Consider the following 27,253-nt stretch of genomic DNA (forward strand, 5'->3'; position numbering starts at 1 on the left):
TAACGAATCCGACTAGGAACCATGAGGTTGCGGGTTCGATCCCTGCCCTTGCTCAGTGGGTTAAGGATCCGGCGTTGCCGTGAGCTGTGGTGTAGGTTGCAGATGCGGCTCGGATCCTGTGCTGCTGTGGCTCTGGCGTAGGCTGGCAGCTACAGCTCTGATTGGACCCCTAGCCTGGGAACCTCCATATGCCATGGGAGCAGCCCCAGAAAAGGCAAAAAGACTGAAAAAAAAAAAAAATAGCTTAAGCAAGCTATTGGGCTAACATAACATAATTGGAGTCCTATATGGAACAGAAAGAGGAGAGCAAGACAATTTCTAAAAATAATAGCTATAAAATTTCTAAATTTCATAAAAACAACAAACCCACTAAGAAGCTCAATAAACCACAATCAGGATAAACAAAAGAGCAAAGTATATCATAATCAAATTGTTGAAAACTAAGTACAGAGAAAAAAATTACAAAGCAGCCAAAGAAAGAAGGCACATCAAATACAAGCAAAGCTACATATGATCAAAGGCTTCTTGTCAGAGAAAATGCAAGTCAGAACAACAATGAAATTACATTGTTAAAGCACTGAAAGAAATGAAAAATTGCCCAATTATAATTTAGTATCCAGCAAAAATATCTTTCAAATATGGAAGCTAAATGAAGACTCTTCTAGGCAAACAAAAGCCGAGAAGGAGTTCCCATCGTGGCTCAGTGGTTACTGTACCCAACTAGGATCCATGAGGATGTGGTTTTGATCCCTGGCCTCACTCAGTGGGTTAAGGATACAGTGTTGCCATGAGCTGTGGTGTAGGTCGCAGACATGGCCCCGATCCGGTGCTGCTGTGGCGGATCCTTAATCCACTGAGTGAGGCCAAGGATCAAACCTGCATCCTAGTGGATACTAGTCGGGTTCGTTAACGACTGAGCCACAATGGGAACTCCAAAAATTACTTAATAGAACTGTTTAAAAAATAATTACAATTATAATTTTGAATATATATAGAAGTGAAATGTATGATAGCAAGAGCACAAAGGACAGAAGAGGGGTAAGGTACTAACAATACATATGAATGAGGGTGTGTGACATTAATTGAAGGTAAATGACAATAAGATAACAATGCATATTGTAAATCCTAGAGCAATCACAAAAACACAAAACAAGACAGCTAATATGCCAAGAGTGGAGATAAACTGAAACTTTAAAAATTTTAACTCGGTTGATACGAAGAAAAAGTTTGGAGTGGATAAGCAATGAGATCCTGCTATATACAGCACCGGGAACTATATCTAGTCTCCTACGATGGAGCACGATAATGTGAGAGAAAAGAATGTCTGTGTGACTGAGTCACCTTGCTGTACAGTAGAAAATTGACAGAATACTGTGAACCAACTATAATGGAAAAAATAAAATCGTTTAATAAGGAAAAAAAGGAAGAAGGGAACAAAGAAAAAATGAAAACACGTAGCAAATGCTAGGCTGAAATCCCAATAACATTAATAACTACATCACCGTAAGTACCCTAACTTCCCCAATTAAAAGGAGAGATTATGAGACCAGATAGTAAAAGAGCATGACACAACTACATGCTGTCTTCAAGAAATGAATGTTAAACCCATTTTAAACATAAAGACTCAGAGAGGCTAAAGGTAAAAGCGTAGGGAGTGAGGTGTGAGAGATGGGCACGTTCCGGAGGCCGCGAGCGCGTTCCCGGGGTGAGCTGCCAAGTGAGGGTCCTTGGCTTCCCGCAGGAAATAACTGAAGACTGAGCCACAAAAAAGTGAAAGCAAGTTTATTTAGAGACATACACATGCCATAGGCAGAATGTGGGTCTGTCTCCAAAGGCGAGAGCAGCGCTGGGCAGTGGGGGTGGTTAGCTTTTATGGGCTGGGGAATTTCATTTGTTAACGAGTGGGAGGAACACGCTAACTATTTTGGAGAAGGGGCGGGGATTTCCAAAAAGTGGGCCACTGCCCACTTTCTGGCTTTTCTGGCCGCCCTTGGCACTGTCATGGCAGCTGCAGGTGTGTCCGTTGGCTGGCTAATGCATTACAATGAATGTACAATGAGGCTGGAAGTCAGATCTTCCACCATCTTCAGCCTGGAAGGTTCTAACCAGTTTCTGTCATATCCTCAAAAGCTATTTCATTCTTTTAAAGCTTGTGCCCTGCTCCCTTCCCCCTGTCTCAAAAAGATGGAAAAAGCCCATATAAACTCTAACGTAAGAAAGCTGGACTGGGATGCTAACTAGACTTATTGTGATACTCATTTCCGTATGTTATACGCCTGAAACTAAAGTGCTATAATGCTATATGTCAATTAGACCTCAATTAAAAAGAAAGCAAGAGTTCCCATTGTGGCTCAGCAGGTTAAGAGCCTGACATAGTCTCCTGAAAACTTGATATGGTCTCTGTGAGGATGTGCATTCAATCCTTGGCCTCGCTCAGTGGCTCAGCGAGCACCTCGAATCTGGTGTTGCCGTGTCTGTGGTGCAGGCCACAGCTGCAGCTCCAATCTGACTCCTGACCTGAGCATTTCCATATGCCACAAGTGCGGCTGTAAAAAGAAAGAAAACAAGCAAGCAAGCTGGAGTGGCTCTGTTAACATCAGACCAAAGACTTCACAACAAGGAATACTGCTTGGGGAAAATAATATTTCACAACGAGAAGGGGGTCAATTCATCAAGAAATAGCACTCCTAAACGTGTGTGTACCAAATAATAAATCTTCAAAATATATGACGCAAAAATTGATAGAACTGAAAGGAGAAACAGACAAGTTTACGATTATACTTGGAGACCTGAACATTCTTCTCAGGAATTACCAGAACAAAAGCAGATCGAAAAATCAGTCAAGGGTATGGAAGGCTTGAACTGAACGCAGTGTGCTATGATTTCCATCTAAATATGACTAAGAGTATCTGTGGCTTGAACAGCTATCCTGCCCTTAAGACAGAAACTTAGAAAACATTCCTATTTAATGCAGGGACGAGCCTCAATTTAAAAAATGATGCTGCACATCGCATGGTGTTTTAAAAACCTTTGCTGGATTTTTCATTTTCTAACATGCCGAAAACTCTCTTCTCCTTTTGACTGAATTTAACCTCAACTGACGAGGCTGCTTCTGGCTCTGCAGAGATGCCCTAGTTTCTCCCTCGGTCTTGCTTTCGCGTTCACTGCCAGTCACCGCTTCCTGAGGTTAACTGAACTAGATTCACTACTCCAGGCAGAACGATGGCCTGAATTACTCAGAGGAACTCTAAATAAAGAATTTTTCACTCCGTCTATTTGTTCAAGTACTCTTGCTCCAAGAATTCTTTTTTCCCCTTTAGTTCCACATAAATGAATAAGGGTTAGACCCAGAGCAGTGAATCCAAACTTTTTGGAGCTGTCACTATTAACCATTCCATTTCTTTGGAAATGTTTTAGAAAACCTAACTTGAAAAAAGGTACACCCCCCCCCTTTTGGGGTCTTTTTTTTAAGGGCTGCACCCAGGGGATATGGAGGTTCCCAGGGTCGGGGCAGAATAGGAGCTATAGCCACTGGCCTATGCCACAGCCACAGGAATGCTAGATCCGAGTTGCATCTGTGACCTACACCACAGCTCACAGTAATGCCGGATCCTTAACCCACTGAGTGAGGCCAGGGATTGAACCCGCAACCTCATGGTTCCTAGTCAGATTCATTTCCACTGAGCCACAATGGGAACTCGAAGCATCCCTTTTAACATACACTGACTATAGCTTTAATAAGACTAGCCTTTCCTAAGTTAAAAAGTGAGTTATATGAGTTTTCTGGTGGCACAGTGGGTTAAGGATCTGGCATTGCTGCAAGCTACAGAGCAGGGTGCAGATGCGGCTTGGATTTGGTGTTGCCGTGGCTGTGGCATATGCTACAGCTACAGCTCTGATTCAGCCCCTGGCCTGAGAACTTCCATATACCGCGGGTACAGCCATTAAAATAAAATAAATATGCATTCATTCACAAATCTTTGACCATAAGGCCAATCTTAATTTTTTTAATGTGGGTTCGCTGATTGGAGCCTCATACTTCTTGCAAAAACTACACCCATAAACACTGAAAATGATTTCCAGTTCAAACTTCTCTAAAGTGAAGAAATTTAAAACTTTTATGAAGCAATCTGAAGTATAGAATCATTTAAGATTTTTATAACTTCCCCTCAAACTTTTATATTATTTCATCCATACTGAATTCGATAGCAGTTGTGAAAGAGACTCTCCCTTGTCAGTCTTTCCACTTTGGTCTTCGCTGGAACAGCAATTCTTCTCACACTTCGTGTATCACGGGTTTATACGATGCGTCATTAAGACATGCCGTCAAAGGAATAAATTCAAAGGCATCAAAGAGGTTTGGGAATAAACGCAAGTGACTCTTAGGAGACAAACTCGATTTCAGGAACGGCAACGTGGTAGGTTTACTAGAGAATGGCCTCCCAGCCTCGAGAGTTCTGCCTCAAATGTCAGCACGATCTACAGAAAACCTCTGAAGAGCAGGTTTAGTCAAGTTCGCTTAAAGAGCTTCTACTCTGGGTGGTTTGTTCCCTTCCAGACACCCAGCAGGCTTTCGGGCCCCATCGCAACCTCCTGCAAGGCCCCCCAAATCTCACCCCTTTTCTCTATATTTACCGCACATCTAATTTTTACTTTAAACCTTTCAAGTGGACAGGGTTGACCACAATCACTAATAAAGTAATTAATAATTAAGATGTTAGTAACCCACTTTACTGCATGGTAATTTGGAATTTTATTATCATTATGTCATTAAAGCTTCCTGGCAGTCCTAGTAAGATGGGGACAACAAACGTTTTCTGTAAAGGGCCGGATTGTAAACACGAGGCTTTTCGGGCCCCTGTTGCATACTCTCTTTTGTTTTCTGTTGTTTTATACAAAAAGAAGCCACTGGCCGACTCTGGGCCATACTGCCAACATCTGCTACAAGAGGAGGCCGAAGAGGCACGCACATGCTTCTTCCTAGATTAGACAATACACACAGAGGCAGGCTGAAGCTGACAGGACGGCCCCATTCACAGACGGTATTCACCTGGTGACGGAGAGCAGGTGAGGCAGGACCGTCACAGAGTCCACGAGAGCAGGGGCCCCGGCGCTGGAGAACCCCAGGAAGCCACACTCAGAAAGGCCGCAACTAACTATCCGACGGGATCCACCAGCTCTAATGGCTCCTTTTATTATAACCTCTCTCCCCCCACGTAAAATGAGCTTGTTTCTCCTTTGAGCAGAAATACTGGAGATAAGCAAGAACAAAGATGTAGGAACAATGAAGTTGTGCTTTGGTGAGTGAAAGGCCTGGGCAGAGGCACACCAGTGCTGTAAACGTGACTTTCCCTGGAGGCCCACTACTATCCCACGCCTCCTTGGATTGGAGAGAAATGCAACGGATTCAAATCACGTTTCTCGACTTGTCCCGTATAAGGAACGGGCATGCAGGCTGTGGCCACCAGCCACACAAAAGCTCGCCTCAGAGGCCCGTCACCTGGATGATGACGGCGAACACTGAGATGGTACTTAACTGTGTGCCGGGCACTGTTCAAAGTGCTTTAAATACGGCAAGTAACTGCATCCTCATAACCACCCTATCAGATGGCTGCTATGTAACTGCATCCTCATAACCACCCTATCAGATGGCTGCTATGTAACTGCATCCTCATAATCACCCTATCAGATGGCTGCTATGTAACTGCATCCTCATAACCACCCTATCAGATGGCTGCTATGTAACTGCATCCTCATAATCACCCTATCAGATGGCTGCTATGATCATCTCCATCCTCGCTGAGGATGCAGGAGCACAGAATGGTTAGATGACTTCCCGAGTTCCCAGAGCTAACGTTGGTGGAGCTGGAATTCAAACCCAGGCAGACAGGCTACACACAGAGTTCACATCCTCCCAACTATTCAGTTATAGACAACGTCTCTGGCTTAGTCGTGCCACCTCAAGCAAATGATTGGCATCAGACTGTCTTGCAGCATATAAAGGGTTCCAGGTATTGGGCCAGGGGTCAAGGTAAAGGCTGGACAGAGTAACTAGCCATGGAAGACATAATCTTGGAAGACCAGGGTTTTTGTTTTTGTTTTTGTTTTTTGTCTTTTTGCCATTTCTTGGGCCCCTCCCGCGACACATGGAGGTTCCCAGGCTAGGTGTCGAATGGGAGCTGTAGCCACCAGCCTATGCCAGAGCCACAGCAATGTGGGATCTGAGCCACGTCTGCAACCCACACCACAGCTCACGGCAACGCCAGATCATTACGTTAACCCACTGAGCAAGGCCAGGGATCGAACCCGCAACCTCATGGTTCTTAGTCGGATTTCTTATCCACTGCGCCACGACGGGAACTCCAACCAGGGATATTTTTGAGGAAAGAGCTTGACCATGAGAGAAAGACAGTAAATGGATGAAAGAAAAGAAAAGAAAGAAAGGAAGGAAGAAAGGAAGAAGAGAGGGAGGGAAGGAAGGAAGGAAAATACCTATTTACCACATCAATTTGTACTTTAAACTGACAAACTGTTCTAAAATTTGAGACCTAAACTGAACATAATTCGAACCATAAATGCTGGTCTCTGCGTTTGCATTGCTCATTAAATACAATTAAAAAATCCAAGCAGCCATTTTACAAACGGACCTTAGCCACACCACTGGACTACGTGCTGGCACTGGTCGTCTAGAGCAAGAAGTAGCGCAGAAAGTTCTGATGCTGGGCTTCAGATTACATCGCATGAGTACAGACAGACCTGCCTCGGAGACATCGTGGGCTCTGGTTCCAGACTACCACAGTAAACGAGTCCCATGAATTTTTTTGGTTTCCCAGTGCATACAAAAGTCACGTTCACACTATACTATAGCCCAGTGTGCAACAGCATTATGCATATGCCTTAATTTAAAAAGACTTTATTGCTAAAAAATGCCAACCATCATCTGAGCCTTCAGCCAGTCGTAGCAGTAACACCAAAGATCACAGACCATAGACACCCCAACAAATGTAAGAATGAAAAAGTCTGAAATACTGCAACAATTACTAGAACGTGACAGAGACAGGAAGTGAGCCAATGCTGTTGAAAAAGCAGTGCTGATACACTTCCTCGATGCAGAGTCGCCCCGAACCTGGAATTTGTCAAAAACACGCTACCTGTGAAGCACAATACAGCACAATAAAATGACTTATGCCTCCGCTTTCTGAGCTACTGACATAACCTTCTCTGACCTGATGAATAAAATTAATAGCGACTAAACAGAGAGCGGTTTAAGTCTGGACCAGGAGGGTGACCTTGGTTTGCCATTTTAACTCACATAAGGGCACTAACAAGGTAAACGTAAGCCAGATCTTCCGGAAACAGAGTCTCAGGAAATGGCCTTTCTAGTGAATATAAATTTAATGGTTATGGCTGGGTGGACAAAATAAGCCAGAAATGCATGCAAGAGCTGTCCTAAAATACAAACCTAATATTCAGGATACAGCTCCAAAAAAGCCCACCGTCAGGCAGCACACAGGGAGAAGTCAAATGCAGACACTGTGTGAGGACATATTGCAAATGGTCACAGAGTCCTGCTTTCCCCGTATGACAACAGCCTTAGGCTCCGTTAGGTAGAACTTTGGTAGGATGCTCATATGGTTTCAAGAAAATAAAATCAAAATAATTTAAAAAATAAAATTGTGTTTTATTTTTTAACCAAAAAGCAAGAAAGGCACACCCGTGCGTGTGCACACACACAGCCTTTGGTGATACCTATATTCCCGAATACATACTCATGGTATCAGTAAATACATACTCAAGATTTGGAAAATATATTCCTCAATCTGTATTACACTCTCTTTCACTATTCACAATGCAGATTTCATAAAAATAAGAAAATGTGTACATGCACATATTTAGAAAAGTTCGAATTCTGAACGGCAGTCTACAGAACTGGCAATCCTACTGGGGTTTACAAATGTACGACAATCAATTAACTGGCAAAACCAGTATGACTTCTGAGAGCACAAACATCACTTTATTTGGTTTGGTGGATTTCTGTAATCTAAACCCACTGCTGATTTCACTAAGGGCTGTGCACCCTTGAACCCACAGACTGACTGTGGACACTGCAGTCTGGTTCTTCCTCTCCAGCAGCACCAGAATAACTGAACATTCTATTCGAAACACAAAGAGACACGCGGGGAGAACTCTCTGGGCTCCTCAGTTTTCTCCTTCCAAATCTAGTCTATTGTGAGGCCCAGCTGCACCTCTCCCCCTTCAATTCCAACAGAAAATCTGTATTTCTTATTAAATGTTTTTAAAGCAGTCTCAGTTACTTGCAAAAAAGAGCCTGACCAAAACAGGCAGAAGGCTTTAATTTAAGCTCTCAAAGCCTGGAATGTCTAAGCGACCCAATTCTGCAGCAGAATAATGGTTTTTAAAAAGTACATTGAAATATTAAACCTCCTAATCAATGCTATTCATGAGACTCATCTATTTTGAATCAAAGACTTGGAGCCAAAACGCATTCAGAGAAAATACACGTCATTCATGTAGAAATAATCATTTTCAATAACACAATGCCTGTGAAATTAAAAACTGCGCTTAATTACATTTTTTGTGACAGTGGCTTTCAAAGCTATTTTAGGCAAGAGTCTATTTTCTTCTAATGAAATCTCAGGTTCACGCGCAACCCGCAGCACAGATCTGCTCCTGCTGAACAGGGGCACCTGTCCGGGCAGGGTCACCTGTGCATAAGTGAGGCTGCAGGCAGAAATCCCTGTCTGATGCCCAAACGCCTCTGCTATCAGAGACCTCCTGAGGCCTCGCCCTGGAACCCTTGTGGCCTACATGAATCAGAGCTTGAAAATCACTGTGCTGGAAAAAGACAGCCACCCTTTACCCTTCACTGTCACAAGACACCAGATTAATCACATACCTGTGAGCTTTAAAACGCTTTCCGTCAACGTAAATATCAATATCTGGGCAACACCGTTTCTGGTAAAGTTTCAGGAAATCTTCTCCCAATTCAGATGCAGGCTCCAAGTCATAAATATCTTTAAAAGAGAAAAACAAGACTAAAAAATTTATTATAATATTACATATATTCCAAATTTTCTGAATTCTAGTGCTAGCAAAATGGTTTTCCACACAGTTATCTCAATTAGCTACTGAAAGAGAGTAACAGTGGCTGGAATATTTAAGGGGCAAATTCAAATAAAATAAAATTAAACTTTAAAATCATCTATACTTCCTGCTGTGAAATATATATTTCTAACTTCTATTTAAGTATAGATATAACTTTAAATATACATATGCGCATTTAAATACAGGCAATATCACAAAATTATACACTAAAATTCAAACCACTTCATGAACGTCGACAAAGCTAGAAAATTTTCCAACTTTGATATTCTTTTTCACTACCTAATTTCTTCCTATTCCCATTCATGAGTTTATGGCTGGGATGATCTGCAAACCAATAGAAACTCAGCTAAAAATCAGTGGGATTTATAGAGTATTTACTACATATGAGTTTAGTACTAAACACAATATAGAGAGGTATAGAAAATAAACACTTTAAGAACGATCTACTTTAAAAGAGTCACAATTTGGGCAATGGGAAGTGAAATATAAAACTATAAATATATAAAAGAGAACTACCAATGTACAAATTTATATATTTATATATTATATAAAATAAAATTATATATTTATATAAAATAAATAAATAAAATTCATATATTTATATATTATATAAATATATATTTATATATTTATATATATATTATATATTTATATATTTATCTATTTATAACCCAGAATGCCAGTCTCGCCTCTACTATCAAGAGAAATCCAGAATCCAACCACTACTCAGAACCCCCACTGCTACCACCCTCATCCAAGTCCCACCATCTCTCATCTGAATTTCTGCAGTAACTTCCCAACAGGTCTCCACCTCTTAAACCTCCCACAGCCTACTTTTAACTGTTCATTCAGAGGTATGTTTTTAAAGCAGAATTCAGACCACAGCCCGTCCCAGTTCAAAACAATATGGTCTCTCCATTTCTCTGGGAGTAAAAGCCAGTCTTACAATGACTGACCAAGCCCCACACCCGGCTCCTCACTACCTCTCTCATCTCACTGTCTCCTCCTTCACTCTTTCTACACCGAACTCTCCCTCTCATTCCTCCAGGTGGCAAGTTATCTCCCATGTTAGGACGTCCGCACCGCTGTTTCTTCTGCCTTGAACACTCGTGTCCAGGTATCCACTTGGCTCGCTTCCTTACTACATTCAAATCTTTGCGTAAACATCACCTCTTGAAGGAGGCTGACAATGACCACCCGTCTAGAATTGCGGTTCCCATCACTGACGTGGTCCACACTCACAGCTTGGAAAAAGAATTTTCCAGATTCATAGTGGGTGAAAAGAAAGAAGAGTTTATTGAGAAAAGAGACGCTGCTAATGTTACAGGCTTCAAGTCCCCTTCGAGCCTGGCCATGTCTCATTGTCATGCCTCTTCCCCTACCTTGAGCAGCCTGGGCTTGGGAAGGGGTTGGCACCCATTCCTCACCTCACCACTCTAGAACCTGTTCCCCATGCAAATAAGGCACCTTGTCCAAAACCAATCAGAAGATCAAATATGCCCCATACAGAGATGAAACAACACTCAGCCCTTACGCACAGCACAGGGGCTGGGGCAGGAGAAATCAGGCCTCCACTCAGGTCTGTGGCGCGGGGATATAAAAATGATGGTAAAGCAAGGTGGGCCCTCGTCTTACCCTGGGCATGCACGTGCGCGCTCTCTCTCTCTGAAAATGTACCTCCACTCAGTAAATTTGTAACATGCCTGCTGCTACCACGCTTGGCTGTGGCAGGGTGGGGACCAAGGAAACTGCAATTCTATCCTTCTGGAACACATTCTATCACTAGCACAGAGAGATGACTTCCTGATACTCGGGGAGGGCCGACCCTGCGAGCAGGGTCCTGTCAGTTTCAACGGCCAGAGAGAGGAGAAGTCTGGCAGCACACCTAAAGAGGGGGCTTACGACGCACTTGCTCGTTGGTTGGGGGCATGTAAGGCGCCTATAGGGGCAGGGTGAGGAGTGGGCCACATACCTTTCCTGTTAGGGGGCAGGTTGCTCCAGGTGGGGGAGGGGCATTACACTGAAAGGGCGGGGCAATGACAAGGGTCTGGTCATTTTCGTCTTGGCCAGAGGCTTTGCCTTCTATCTCCGTGAAGACACCTTGAAGTCCCACGATCACTAGCACTCCCCACCCCCTCTTCTCTGCCCTACTTTACCACAACATGTCACCTTCTAACTTCTTTATTACGTTTATTGTCTATCTCCACCCTCACCTTACCGTCTCTAAACAGAAGCTAAGTTCCAAAAGGGCTGGAAGTCCACTTTAAAGTATCCCTTAGACTCAGAATAGTCCTGACCCATAGATCCTCAATAAATGTTTGTTGAATAAATTAATGAATCGAAGACTAGCTAATAAAGATTTTTCAAGGAAAAACTTAAAACTCCAATGAGTATAAAGCAGGCGAAGGAGGAAGATACTATTTCTACATATTCCTATAGAAGATTTAGAGCACCTAAATTAACGGGAGATATTCAGGAGACACAGTCTTCATTTTGATAATTCAAAGATCAGAGTATAATCTTTGACACAAAGGGGAAAATCTAGAAATTTTCGAAAGACCATCAAAGTAACTTGATAGGTGATTACCCATCTCAACTCACATTTATGTTCTCACATAGCCTCCTGAACTTATATCAGGGCGGTACAAAAAAGATACATATATTTGGGTTTTTTCCCTTGTTCCTGGCACAGTGCTCCTAAAACTCACGAAATTTCCTAAATTATAGGAGTGTCTTTTGATATTCATAACTAGCCATTTTCAACCACACCTGAGCTTATGCTAATGTGGTGACTCAGGGTAGGGCCCCTAAATAGCGTCATGATGGGGGCTGGTCACCAGAAAGAACAAACGTGATTAGAGAGTGGGAACTTTCAGCCCACTACCACCCCCAACCTTTAGGAAGGGCAAGTAGGCTGTAGACTGAGTTATAAAAACTCTGGAACAATGAGATTCAGGGAGCTACTGGGGTGGTGAACACTGACATGCTAGGAAGGTGGCACACCCTGAGCGGGCACGGCTGTTTGTTCTGTATACCCGCCACCCACTCCCTGCCTCGTCCTAGGCATCTTTTGCATTTGCACCTGGCTGGTCCTGAGTTCTATCGTTTATAATAAACAGGTAAACACGAGAGATGTTTTCCTGAGTTCTGTGAGTCATTCGAGCCAATTATTGAACCTTGTAGGAGGTAATCATGGGAGCGCCTGCATCTGCAGTCTCTAAACTCGAGTGTGGGTAGTGAAGGGCACCGGGATATGTCACCCCAAAACATGCCACTTTGGCATGAGGATTATTTTGAGCTAAAGGTACGTGAGAACTAGCAGATGCAGGAAAAGCTATTTACATCCCTAACTGCCTAAAAATAAAAGCACACATTTTCCCTTTTGTAAAGGAAATTTCCATTTGGAAAGACACCTCCTTACATGAAAGAAACTACTCTTCACTTGACTTCTAGCTGCGTAATTAGACAACCCTTGTTCACCACACATTTCCTCCCTCTCCTCCCGAAACTGGCTTCTCCTACCGAGCAGCTCCAAACCCCTTCCCCTCGTTTAGCCTAAGACAATACCTAAGCCTCAATCATATCACCACTGTCTTGAATCTCCTTTCCTTTCTTTTCTTGTTAACTTTTTTGTCTTTTTAGGGCCGTATCTGAGGCATGTGGAGGTTCCCAGGCTAGGGGTCGAATCAGAGCTACAGCTGCTGGTCTACACCACCGCCACAGCCACACCGGATCCGAGCCACGTCTGCGACCCACGCCACAGCTCACGGCAACGCCGGATCCTTAACCCACTAAGCAAGGCCAGGGATCAAATCGACATCCTCATGGATACCGTTTGGGTTCTTTACCTGCTGAGCCACTTCGGGAACTCCCTTGAATCTCATTTCTTTGTGAAACTGAAAGTACCAGTGAAGGAGACTAAGGAGTGGCCAAGAGGGAGAATCAAGAGTGCACAGCATCAGTGAAGACGGAGGAAGGGTCAAGGGGGGTGGCACTGACCGCATGGAAGACTGCAAAGGACAGACAAAACGTGGACACACAAGTGTCTCTTAAACTGGTGGACACGAGGGGGTTTCCATGGAGTGATGGACATAAAGCAGTTGAAAGGCAAGGGGTTGAGGAGTAAATGAGCCCTTTTCACTTCCACTCACAACTGCTTGGCTGCTTTAATAGGCTGCTGTGGAGCCATGGCAGAGCTCTAGACGAGAGGCAGGAAAATGGGTTTCTAATACCAGCTTTGCCAACTGCACTGTCTATATAGCCCTGGGAAAGGCCCTGACACTCTCTGCGTCTTAGAGTCCGCATCTACAAAATCAGTCTGTAACAACTTACTTCTTAGGGTTGAGACTAAATGAGATAAAACACACAAAAAGATCTACCTCCAACCTAGAATGGGCATTCATTCGTTCACCATAAGGAGATACGGTGAACACATGCAAAAGAGATCTGAGCTTAAGTCAGTTTGTTTTCACTGTTGTTGCACTAAACATCAGTAATAAAAACCTTTAGTTAGTATTTTCATATACACTTGTTCAACTATAACATCTGTTTTGAAAACATGCATTTGATCTGCTGTATTAGGGAATAATTTGGGCACAATGAGAGTTGTTCCTTTGCTTGATGCAGGTTAATCCACAAGAAACACTAGATCAACGCAAAAAAACTGCACCCAGCTGAACTGAGCCACATAAGACCACACAAAGCACACACAAACACCTAAACATCTACCATACCTCAGTTCACGGGCCCCCATCCGTTTCTGGTGTTACAAATTTCCATCTGATTTCAGATAACAATTGTTGGGAGGCCATTTTCTTTTTCTTTTTCTTTTTTTAGGACCACACTTGTGGCATATGGAAGTTCCCAGGCTAGGGGCCAAATTGGAGCTACAGCTGCTGGCCTACACCCCAGCCACAGCAGCACCAGATCCGGGCCGTGTCTGCAACCTACACCATAGCTCATGGCAACACCAGATTCTTAATGCACTGAGCAGGGCCAGGGATCAAACCCACATCCTCATGGATACTCGTCAGGTTCGTTAGTGCTGAGCCACAACGGGAACTCCAGGCGGCCACTTTTTTTGTGTTTCCGTGTGGTCTGGCCTTTCTGAGCAGAGCGCTGGCGAATGTGATGATTAAACAACAAACAAACATGCCACGGAAGTTAGAGATCATGGGATGCTTCAGAAAGATTCAGAAAGTACCCTCCCCTCAAAACCATTTCATTATACTCCAGGGCAGTGAAGCTACCGTCCCCTCCCCGGACAAAGATTTATCTACCCTCCAAAGTAAAGGTCCTGCTCTCTCCGCAGAGAAGGATCGGCAGGTCCCAGCAGCCGACAGAGGTCTCAGAATGTTGGTTTCCTCTCCTCGGGTGCAAGGCCACCGCACGTGCACGGAGGTAACACCGGGCCGTCTCCACCCAGCCTCGGGGGGACTGGGGGTTGGGCACTGGAGCTGAGACGCTCTGTAAGCGGCAAGCACTCTGTTCTTGGATACAGGGGTCTCGAGTTTCCTGTGAGAATATCTACCGTATCTATGTCCTTAATAGCCTCCTTCCACCAATTCACAGGAATTCACAAGCTCCAACTCTTCTGACACCCACGTCTACAAACAAACTACAGGTCTTTTCAAGATCAAATGACATGTTTACTGAAGTAGTTATGTATTTCTGAACCATTTAACGTGGGTAAAACTATGCTACCATTTTTATTAGGTTCCTATCTTGAAAAAAATGTGTCATGACAGGAGTTCCTGTTGTGGCGCAGGAGGTTAAGAATCCGACTGGTATCCATGCGGATGTGGGTTCGATCCCTGGCTTACCCAGTAGGTTATGGAACTGGCATTGCCACAAGCTGTGGCATCGCAGATGTGGCTCTGATCCTGCATTGCGTGGCTGTAGTGTAGGTTGGCAGCTGTAGCTCCTATTTAACTCCTAGCCTGAGAACATCCATATGCCTAGGGCGCAGCCCTAAAAAGACAAAAAAAAAAAGTCATGACACAAGTTTCAGTAATTCTGTGTCATGACAAAATGCACTTGTGATTTTTGTGTTGCATGGCGTTTTTAAAGCAACACATGTACTGTGTCATGACAGAATTGACGCTATAGTATGCTAAAGCTTTTATTGTTATAGATTAGAATAGGATGACAATATGTGGAAAATTAAAAGGAGAATTGTGAATTATGTGTATCTTTATTAATAATAAGCCCATGTCAAATTACTCAGGAAAACTGGGAGTTGACCATACTGTTATTTCAATTTACCCATAAATTATTCACCTCCATTCATTTTTATACCATTAATTATTTTTTTAAAAAAAGATCAGTAGAGCTGATTTTTGAAGTATGAGAGTATTTCTTCTAATTTACCAGAACTATCTCAGGGCTATAAAATTTTATAAAAATCCACAAAAATACCTCACCAGTAGAAATGAAACTGTCCTCGTTGCTGCTGATGTCCTCTGGAATTTCATGCTTCAGAAGAGAATGATCGGGTGATCTTTTACCTGCAGATGACCTGCCATCATTGTCAGCACACTTTCCAACACTGAAGTCGCATTTCCTTGGTGGCACTCCACTCTCCACTATCGTTTTCCTAAGCGTTTCTTCTTCGTAGTTTTTAATGTTTCTGTTTGAGGAGTATACAATCCTAAAAGACAAAATGCAAGATATTAATAAAAGGAAGGTCAGGGATTTTTAAAAGCTCATTTCCCAACATGCTATTTTCATAGATAATGACTATATGGTTTTAAAATCTTTTGAATCTGGACTAACTGGAGAAAGGTCAATCCAAAATAGCAGAAAGTTTGCAAAGTAGTCTATAAAAATTTAATATTAAAAAGGAATATATGGGAGTTCCCGTTGTGGCTCAGCGGTAACGAAAATGACTAGTATCCACAGGGATGCAGGTTTGATGCCTGGCCTTGCTCAGTGGGTTAAGGATCTGGCATTGCCATGAGCTGCTGTGTAAGTCACAGACACAGCTCAGATTTGGCATGTCCATGGCTGTGGTGTAGGCTGGTAGATGTAGCGCTGATTAGACCCCTAGTCTGGGAACTTCCATATGCCCAAGGTTCAGCTGTTAAAAAAAAAAAAAAAAAGGAATGTACAATGACAACAAATCAGATAATCTAAATGAAAGGGGTAAGTCCCAGGAAGGGCACACACTACCAACCTTGATTTAAGAAAAAAGAGAGTATGTGAACAGACAAAAAGCAAGTGAAGAAATTGAAAGAGTAATCAAAAACTTCCCACAAAGAAAAACCCAGGGCCTAGTGGCTTCACTCGTGAACTCTACCAAATGTGTAAAGAATTAATGCCAACCCTTCACAAATCTTTCCAAAAATTTTAAGCCACTACACTTGCCAACCTTGAGGCCAGTATCAGTGTCCTGATACAAAAGCAGACAAAGATATCACAAGAAAAGAAAACTACAGGCCAACGTTGCTTATTAAGAGAGGAAAATGCTGGAACAATAGCAAAGTAAATCCAGTAACATTTAGAAAAAGAATTATACACTATGACCAACTGGGCTTTATTTTAGAAATTCGAGGGTAGCTAAACATGAAAACCAGTGTTATACTCCACCTGTTATAGTCTGAACGTTTGTGTCCCTTCAAAACCTCAGTGTCCAGAACTGTGAGAAAGAGATTTCTACGGTCATAAGTCACCCGGTCTGCAGCATTTTGTTACAGCAGCCTGAATGGTCTAAGACACCATATCAATAGGACAAAAACCACTTGTTTTTGCAGAAAATCCATCTGACAAACTCCAACGCCCAGTCATAATTAGACATTCAGGAAACTAAGGATGGATGGAAACACCCTCAACATGATAAAGCACATCTATGAAAAACCCACAGCTGACGTCATACTGAATAATAAAAGGCTGAAAGCTTTCCTCCGAAGAGCAGCCAGGGTGTCTATCTTCTCTTATCACTTCTATTTCACATTTAACTAGAGATTTTAGCCAGGGCAATTAAGCAAGAAAAAGAAATAAGCTGGACTGGAAAGGAATAAGTACAGCCATCTCTATTTACAAATGACAAATCTGTATACGGAAACTACTTGGAAACCTGCCCCAAAACTATTTGCTAAACAACTTCTGCAAGGCTGCAAAATATACGATCAATATGCAAAAATCAATAGTATTTTTCTACACTAGTAATGAACAATCCAAAATGAAATTAGAAAATAATTCCATTTATAACAACTTCATGAAAATAAAATACTTAGGAATATATTTCGCAAAAAATGTAAGACATATGCTGAAGACAAAATTAAACTTCAGCATTCAAGTACAGCATACTTGTACTATAAATACTTTACATGCACACTTGTACGAGCATATACCAGTACAGCATACAGCACACAATGCTGAAAGCAAGTAAATAAATGGAAACACTTTAACATAGCAATAGTCTCTGAATTAATCTACAAACTCAGTGCAGTATCTATCAAAATTCAGCGAATTTTCTGCAGAGATTGAGAAGCCAACTCTCAAACACTGCAAGGAACCCAGAAGAGCCAAAACAATCTTCACAAAGAACAAAGTTCTAAGATTCACACTTTCTGAATTCCAAGCTTCCTACAAAGCTATAGTCATCAATACTGTGTGGTACCGAAATCAGGATAGATATAGATCGTGGGATAGAACTAAGTGTCTAGAACATACACTTATGAGCGAGGATTTTCTACAAGGTATTATGATACTGCGACTTCTAATATGAACTATATAGGTGGTCTTTGTCCACTACTTCCAGCACATTCCTTCTAACACTGCTGTAATTTCCCACGTACAAGCCATAGGACATCTTTTGTTAGAGTGCAGAGTTTTGTTTCCAGGTCCTAAAGAGCTCCAGAAGGGTAAAGGTGAAATGGACGTCTTCCGTTATTCACAGAAAGCCCCTTCCAGCCACACCAGAGTTTACACGAGCGAGGGAGATGACCTTTAGAAAGCCCTACGGACGGGGATGCACTGCCAGAGGAGCCAACCGAATGATGAGAAGGCGGGAATCGCCCTCCACCTCTGAAGAGGGAAAAGGTTGGATTAATCCATGGCCAATGACTTCACCAACCATGCCTATGTAATGACGCCTCCATGAAAACCCTAAAGGATGGGGTTTGGTGAGCCTCTGGGTTGGTGGACACATGGAGATGCTGGGAGAGCAGCGAACTGAAAGAGGGCTTGGAAGCTCCTTCCCACATACCTTGCCCTAGGCATCACTTCCATCTGGCTGTTCCTGAGTTCTTTCCTTTTGTAAGAAGTCAGTAATCTAGTAAGTAAAATGTTTTTTCTCAGTTCCATGAGCTGCTCTAACAAATCAGCTGTTCCTGAGGAAGGGGTCATAGGGACACACAGTCACAGAAGCTTACCTGGGACTGAGCCTGTGGGGATCTGATGGTATCTCCAGGTAGATAGTGTCAGAATTGAATTTGGGAGTTGAATTAGGGAGGAGGCCACATCGAGAAGGTAGGAGGGGCGATTACATGATATAAGCAACCCCACACCCACCAGGTAGGTGGCCCGCAAACTGGAAAGTAACTATATCACAGAGGTTCACACACCAGAGTGAGAGTTCTGAGCCCCAGGTAAGGTTCCCAAGCTTGGGGGTCTGGCATCGGGAGGAGGAGCCCCTGGAACATTTGGTGTTAAAGGCCAATGGGGGTTGTGCACAAGAGCTCCACGGCACTCGGGGAAATGGAGACACTACTCTTGAAAGGCGCACACAAGCTTTCATGAGCACTGGGTCCAAGGGCAAAGCAGGGACTCCACAGCAATCTGGGTCTGACCTACCTGGGGATCTTGGAGGATCTCCTGGGAAAATAGGGGGTGGCTGTGGCTCACGGTGGGGGAAGGACATTGGAAGCAGAGGTCTTAGGAATAAGCATTGGCATGATCCCCTGAAGGTGGCCCTTTTGGAAAAACCTGGCCCCACCAAACAGGGTGAGAAGGGCTGAGAAGCCCCAGATCAAACAGCAAACAGGGTGGGAACACAGCCCCACCCATCAGCAAACAGGCTGCCCAAACACCAAGCCAGGCACACAGCTGCCTCTAACCACACCCAGAGACAAAGCCCCACCCATGAGAGGGACAAAACAGCTCCACCTACCAGTGGGCAGGCACCAGTCCCTCTCATCAGAAGGCCTGCAGCAAGCCCCCATACCAACTTCACCCACAAGAGGGGCAGACATCAGAAGCAAGAGAGGCTACAACTCTATTGCCTGCAAAAAGGGGACCACATCAAGCAAAAGCTAAGAGAATTCAGCACCACTAAACCTGCTTTACAACAAATTCTAAAGAAACTTCTCTAAGCGGAAAAGAAAAGGCCACAATTAGAAACAAAATTACAAATGACAAGGCTCACCAGTAAATGCAAACATATAGTAAAGATACGAAATCATCCACACACAAATACACTACCAAACCCAGAAATCACAAGCAGCGTACAAATGCAGGGTACTGGAGATGCATTTGCAATTAAGTGAACAGCAAATTAAAACAATCTTGTGTGTATATATCTATATATATAGATTCCCACATCAAAACCTTATGGTAAATGCAAACCAAAAATCTACAATAGACATACACACAAATGTCGGGAGACATGTTTCTACAATCTTTTCTTAGCCTCTCTGCTTCTATTTTCTACGCTAAAAACTCCATCTTGTCCTGCTTTACCTTTACCCTATATTCCTGCTTGAAAAACAGTGGCGGTGCTGGCAAATGACTTAAGCTTAAGAACAAAGACCAAAAGGCACAAGTTATCCATATGGTCAGCTGAAGGAGGACCTGATGCGTTGGTCTAGGCACTGCAGGACCTGTGCAGATAGGCGCGCCATTTGCACAGCATGATACGTCCTCTTAAGAATAAAAGGAAGATAAGCCTCATGGCCCCAAGGGGTTTATGAGGGGTCGTTAGCAGGATATGCATCAGCAAGGAGAATGAGGTGCAAACCTGGGCACCACAGATAGGCAGGAGGAAGCACAAAGATTCTCTAGATGCTGTGCATAGACAGCTGACACCAGGCTTCCTCAATGCTAATGATTGTTAAATGCCTAAAGGTCAGAATAAAAGCTTAACCATCTACCAGCTATGTGACTTTTAAAATAATAGAAGAACTTTTAAAATAATAAAAGAACTTTTAAAATAATAAAAGAACTATATCCTGCATCTACAACCCCCTCACTTGATGTCATCCTAAAGAGCACAATAAAAGCAGCGTGCTTTCTTGAGGTGGAGCTCTTGGTCCCTGAGACCTTGAGTCCCCCAGTTCCCACCTTTAATTAAGATAAATGTCTCTGTGTCTTGTTTTATGTTAACTTTTTCTTAAGTTTCTTCAGCCCTCACCTGCTGAGCTGGTCTTGGTACACAGATAAGAAAAAGCAATCCAAACACAGCACTAAAGATAGTCATCAAACCACAAAAGAAGCTAAGAAAAAAACCCCAACAAAAACAAATCCAGGGGTGTTCCCATCGTGGTGCAGTGGTTAATGAATCCAACTAGGAACCATGAGGTTGTGGGTTCGATCCCTGCCCTTGCTCAGTGGGTTAAGAATCTGGCTTTGCCGTGAGCTGTGGTGTAGGCTGCAGATTCGGCTCAGATCCCGCATTGCTGTGGCACTGGTGTAGGGCAGTGGCTACAGCTCTGATTAGACCCCTAGACTGAGAACCTCCATATGCCACAGGAGCGGCCCTAGAAAAGGGAAAAAGACAAAATAAATAAATAAATAAAAACAAATCCAAAGCCAATTAACAAAATGGCAATAAGAACATACATATCAATAATTACCTTAAATGTAAATGGACTAAATGCCCCAACCAAAAGACACAGACTGGCTGAATGGATGCAAAAACAAGACCCATATAGATGTCTTCAAGAGACCAACTTCACTCTAGGGACACGTACAGACTGAAAGTGAGAGAATGGAAAAAAATATTCTATGCAAACAGGAATCAAAAGAAAGTGGGACTAGCAATACTCACATAGGCCAAAACAGACCTTAAAGAATGTTAGAAAAGACAAGGACATACATAATTAACAACTGTAAGTATATAAGCACCCAACATAGGCACACCTCAATATATAAGCCTTAAAAAGAGAAATTGACAATAACACAATAATAGCGGGGGACTTTAACACCCCACTTACAGCAATGGACAGACCATCCGGACAGAAAATCAACAAGGAAACACAGGCCTTAAATGATGCATTAGACCAGATGGACTTAATAGATATTGATAGAATAGTCCATCCAAAAGCATCAGAATACACATTCTTCTCAAGTGCCCATAGAACATTCTCTAGGATAGATCACATTCTGGGCCACAAATCAAGCGTCAGTAAATTTAAGAAAACTAAAATCATATCAAGCATATTTTCCAACCACAATGCTATAAGACTAGAAATCAACAGGAAAAAAACTGCAAAAAACACAAACACATGGAGACCAAACAACATCCTGCTAAACAACCAATGGATCACTGAGGAAATCAAAGAGGAAATTTAAAAATATCTAGAATCAAATGACAACAAAAACACAACAATCCAAAACCTATAGGAACACTCATTCATGATAAAAACTCTTACCAAAGTGGGTATAGAAGGAACATACCTTAACATAATAAAAGCCATTTATGACAAACCCATAGCAAATACAATACTCAATGCAGAAAAGCTGCAAGCCTTCCCACTAAAATCTGGAACAAGACAAGGATGCCCACTCTCACCATTTTTATTCAACATAGTGCTAGAAGTCCTGGCCACAGCAGTCAAACGAAAGAAATAAAAGTATCCAAACTGGAAGAGAAGTAAAACTGTCACTCTATGAAGATGACATGATACTAGGTATAGAAAACTCTAAGGACTCCACTCAAAAACTACCTGAACTGATCAACAAATTCAGCAAAGTAGCAGGACACAAGATTAACATTCAAAAACCGGTTGCATTTCTGTATACTAACAATGAAATATAAGAAAAGGAATATAAAAACACAACACCTTTTAAAATCATACATCCCCAAAATTAAATACCTAGGAATAAACCTGACCAAGAAGGTGAAAGACTTATATGCTGAGAACTATAAAACATTCATCAAAAAACATTATGGAGGTACCTTAGAAAACTATACCTAGAACTACCATATAACCCAGCAATCCCACTCTTGGGCATCTATCTGGACAAAACTTTCCTTGAAAAAGACACAGGCACCCTCATGTTCACGGCACCACTATTCATAACAGCCAAGATGTGGAAACAACCTAAATGTCTATCAACAGATGAATGGATTAAGACAATGTGGAATATATACACAATGGAATACTACTCAGCCATAAAAAAGAACAAAATAACACCATTTGCAACAACATGGATGGAAGTAGAGACTCATACTAAATGCATTAATTTAAAACGCATTTAGGATGGAACTAGAGACGCATATTAAGTGAAGTAAATCATAAAGAGAAAGACAAATACCATATGATATCACATATCTGGAATCTAATATATGGCACAAATGATCCTTCCCACAGAAAAGAAAATCATGGACTTGGAGAACAGACTTGTGATTGTCAAGGGGGAGAGGGAGGAAGGGGGATGTACTTGGAGTCTGAGGTTAATAGATGCAAACTATTGCCTTGGGAATGGATAAGCAATGAGATCCTGCTGTATAGCACTGGGAACTATATCTAATCACTTGTGGTGGAACATGATGGAAGATAATATGAGAAAAAGAACAAATATATATATATGACTGGGTCACTGTGCTATACAGTAGCAATTGACTGAACACTGTATATCAACTATGATGGAGAAAATAAAATCATAAAATAAAAAAATTTTTTAAAAACCTATGGGATGCAGCAAAAGCAGATCTAAGAGGGACATTTAGAGCAATACCTCAGGAAACAAGAAAAATCTCAAATAAACAACCTAACTTTATACCTAAAGCAACTAGAGAAAAAAGAAAAGACAAAACCCAATGTTAGCAAAAGGAAGGAAATCATAAAGATCAGAACAGAAATCAATGAAACAGAAATGAAGAAAACCATGGAAAAGATTAATAACACTAAAGCTGCTACTTTGAAAAGAAAGATCAAAAAAATTGATAATCCCTCAGCCAGACTCATCAAGAAGAAAAAATGACTCAAATCAATAAAATCTGAAATGAACAAGGAGAAGTTCAACAGCCCAGAATAGGAAGGATCATAAAAGACTACAGGAGCAATCAAATGCCAATAAAATGGCAACCTTGGGTACACACACACACTCACACACACAATGGAATATTACTCAGTCATAAAAAGAATGAAAGAATGGTGCATTTGCTGCAACATGGTGGACCTAGAAATTACCATGCTAAGTGAAGTTAGGCAGTGAGAGACAAACATCATATACTACCACTTACATGCGGAATCTGAAAAAAAGGATACAAATGATCTTACTCGCAGAACAGACACAGATTCTAGACTCTGAAAAACTTATGATTGCCAAAGGGGACAGGTTGGGGGATAAGGATGGACTAAGGGTTTGGGATGGAAATATTCTAAAATTAGGTTGTGATGATGCTTGTACAACTATAAATACAACAAAATTCACTGGGGGAAAAGATCTTTTATAACTCAATGCTATAAAGACAAATAATCCAACTGAAAAATGGACAAAGGATTGCGTGGATAGTCCTCCCAAGCAGATATACAAATCACAAACACATGAAAATATGCCAAACTCAGGGAAGCACAAATGAATCACAAGCTAGCCCTTCACAGTCCCTAGAATAGCTATAATAAAAATACAGAAGGTAACAGCAAGTGTTACAAGGATGTGGAGAAACGGAAACCTTTATACATTGCTCTTAAGAATGTAAAGTGGTAGAGCGTCTTTGGAAAAAGATTCTTGCAGTTCTTAAAAAGTTGAATATAGAAATACCATACGATTCAGCAATTACACTACTAGGTATATACCCCAGAGAAATGAAAACATAGATTCACACAAAAATTTACATAGGCATTTTCATAGTAGCATTAGTCATAATGCCAGAAGTGGAAACAACATAAATGCCCACCAACTGATGAAGAAACAAAATATGGTATTGCCATAGAGTGGAATGTTATTCAGCAACAAGAAGAAATGAAATACTGATATAGGCAGCAACCGGATGAGCTTTGAAAATATTATGCTTAGTAAAATAAGTCAGTCATCAAAAAACCACAACTGTATGATTCCACTTACAGAAGAAGTCCAGAAGAGACAGAAGGTAGATTAGTGTTACCTAGGGCAGGAGAGGGAATGCAGAATGACAGCTACTGGGCATGGGATTTCTTGAGAGGGTACTGAAAATGCTCTAAAATTAAGTTGTGATCTTGGTCGCATAACTCTGTGTAAATGCTAAAACCACTGACCTGTACACTTTAAATGTGTGCATTATATCTGAGATATGTGAATTATATCTCGAGAAAGACGTTTTTTAAAACTGGTAATTGACAAATTGGTTGTACTATAGAATGACATAACTGCCAGAATTGGCTTCAAAACGTAGTTACGTATTTACTTACCACATGCAACACTGAAATCAAGAATCACAAGGGTACATACCTAGCCCTTCACGCAGGGCTCTGCCCATGACAGGGCCAAATAAATATCTGCTGAGTAAGGGTAGGTCTTGGGTGGTGTGACAGAACAACACTAACTTCCATATATTAGACAAAGGGAAGAAATTATGGGAGGGCATCATTCAAATTAGTGAAATGAAATACAATAAACACATCAAGATTCACGGGCAGAAGAAACCTAGTGAACAATGTTTATGGTGCTTGTTGTGGGCCAGGCCCAGAGGGATGAAGTTGGAGGCACGCAGCCACCAGACGGCAGAGCAGGCGTTCGAATCCAGGCGCTCGAGCCCTAGAGTCCGTGTTCTTGAACTGTAATGGGTTAAAGACCCTTCTAAAGTCATTTCGGTTTTTCAAAAGGATATATAATTTTGAGTGATTACATTAGAAAGTACTTCCCTCATGGATACATTGAGCAAAAAGTGAGTATCGAATATGGCAGGTAACAGTAAAGCATTGAAAAGGATTTCTATTCAATTAGAATAGGGATTAATTTAAACCAGTTTCTCCCATTATTTAGTCAATAACAATTCTCTAAGTTCACCAAACCTGAGTGTCCCAGATTACTAACAAATTCAATGGTTGTCCTATTCAAAAATTTTGCCCCCCCCCAAAATTTGACCACACATAAGCCATGAGAATAAAGTTATGATCTCTCATTTTTATATACATAATTGATGTAAAGCTTTGCATACCAAAATACAGGATGACTTACAGTATATAGCAATGGTTCCCAAAAGGCAGCAATTTTACACCACACCCCCGCCCCCAGAACGTCTGGCAAGGCCTAGAGACCTTCTGCTTGTTGTAACCTCCAGGGGCTGGGGGGTGGGGGCCTCGGGAAGGCGAGGAAGAAGTGCTACTGACATCTAGTGGCTGGAGGCCACGGACACCACTAAACACTAAAATGCACAGCACAGTCCCCATCTCCCGCCAGCAAAGAATTATCCAATTTAAAATGCTGACAGTGCCAGTGTTGAGAAACTCTAGCATAATTGATTGAAATTACTGGAAAGCATGCCATTTCTCCTCCCTCAGGGTCAATCTCAAGTTACAAATTAGCGTCTCTTAACACGAAGCCTCGAATAGTCTAATACTAATACTTAGCCTCTCCTAACATTGATTCCTAAGATAATGTGCAATTTAAATGAGTGGACCTCTTAGGAGGCTATGAAACAGATATGAAAACACACGAAATACACACATAAACTAAACAATTACACTAGATTTAAATATAAGAGAAAAAATAAAGAAGGCACTTACTGTAAAAATGTTCCAAATTCTGAAGCTTCAAAGTTCTCTACAGCAACAGGATCATGATTTGTTAAGTTATTTGTCTGTCCAACAGTATGAAAATAGAAATCAGGAACCCTTGCTAAAAGGACTGCTTTGTGTGCTTTGAACAAGGCACAACCTATACAGAAAGTAACATCTGTATGGACTTCTTCTCTTAGCAGCCTATAAGGAACAAAAAGGAACCACAGCTTAATTAGTGATGCTTAGAAATATACTCATTTTATTTATTTACTTATTTATTGTGGCCATGTGAAACTTCCCAGGCCAGGGATCGAACCTACATCACAGCAGAGACTGGAGCTACAGCAGTGACAACATGAGATCCTTAAACCACTGAGCCACCAGAGAACTCTAATAATATACTCATTTTAATTAAATAAGTTTTTAGAACAACACATGAAGTAAAAAATATAGACATAACAAAATAAGTTAATATGAAAATGAGTTTGTTCTCAGTTCATCCAAAGAACACTGTTTAATATTGGCTTAGAATGCAATTTTCTAATATTTAGAATTAAAACAAGGGTAATAACACTAAAAGAGTAAGACTACTTTTTTGAAAAATAACTTTTCCTTTTAATTCCTTTTAATAATAAAATGTATCTTCTGTTATTTATGTTGATCTTTCTTTAAAATGTACATACTTTAGATTTATTCTGGAAAGCGAACATAAAGGAATGCGGTTGTTGACTATTGAATCAATTTTTTAAAATCTTACTAAAGTTGAAACAAAAGAAGTAAACAGTCGACACCACCAGCAAACCAGATGTGACAAGAGACAATCCAGTCTAGAAACTGGGAGGCTTTGTTTGACGGCTGTTCAATACCAGGTCTGACACTTGGGCCCTTTTCCTCTGCCTACCCCCGAGATGGAATGCACCCTCCTCAACTCTGTTAGGAAAACGAAGGACTCGTGTGAAAAGCCCATTCAAAACTCTGCTGACTTAGTCGCGGTCAAGCTCACATGCAACGTGACGGGAGAACAGAAACCTGCATCATGACAGAAACTGTCATCGTCTTTGTGCTGTGCGGTAACTGTATTTTTACTCCATAAACCTTAAATAACACTTGATATCACTCCAACTATCACCAGCAAAGCAGGGACGCTCAGAGGCCTCTGGTACTACGGGATGCCGGGGATGCAGCCGGCGGTCACGCGAGGGCACCGGAGGAGCTCCGAGGGTGGACAAAGACATCGGGTGCGGCTGGCAGCTTGGGCCGTT

At 41.9% G+C, this 27,253-nt stretch overlaps 1 protein-coding gene across 4 annotated transcripts in view; it reads right to left on the reverse strand.

Annotated features, from left to right (window-relative positions):
- Window positions 1–27,253, reverse strand: part of BTBD8 (BTB domain containing 8) — a 91,224-nt gene that overhangs the window by 57,687 nt on the left and 6,284 nt on the right. For 3 of the 4 annotated variants that reach the window (XM_021090239.2, XM_021090238.2, XM_085024004.1), the window contains exons 2-4: window positions 25,998–26,192; window positions 15,549–15,775; window positions 8,918–9,035 (exon numbers count right to left, since the gene is read on the reverse strand). In XM_021090239.2, coding sequence (XP_020945898.2) covers window positions 8,918–9,035; window positions 15,549–15,775; window positions 25,998–26,192 — 540 coding nt within the window. Of the gene's footprint in view, window positions 1–8,917; window positions 9,036–15,548; window positions 15,776–25,997; window positions 26,193–27,253 lie in introns of those variants that run through there. The other variant, XM_085024003.1, reaches the window with a different exon arrangement.

Source organism: Sus scrofa, chromosome 4, assembly GCF_054392235.1.
Source record: "Sus scrofa isolate SSC_HxYL_T2T_F1_AM1 chromosome 4, Sscrofa_HxYL_maternal_Yorkshire_Landrace_v2.0, whole genome shotgun sequence".
Taxonomy (NCBI): domain Eukaryota; kingdom Metazoa; phylum Chordata; class Mammalia; order Artiodactyla; family Suidae; genus Sus; species Sus scrofa.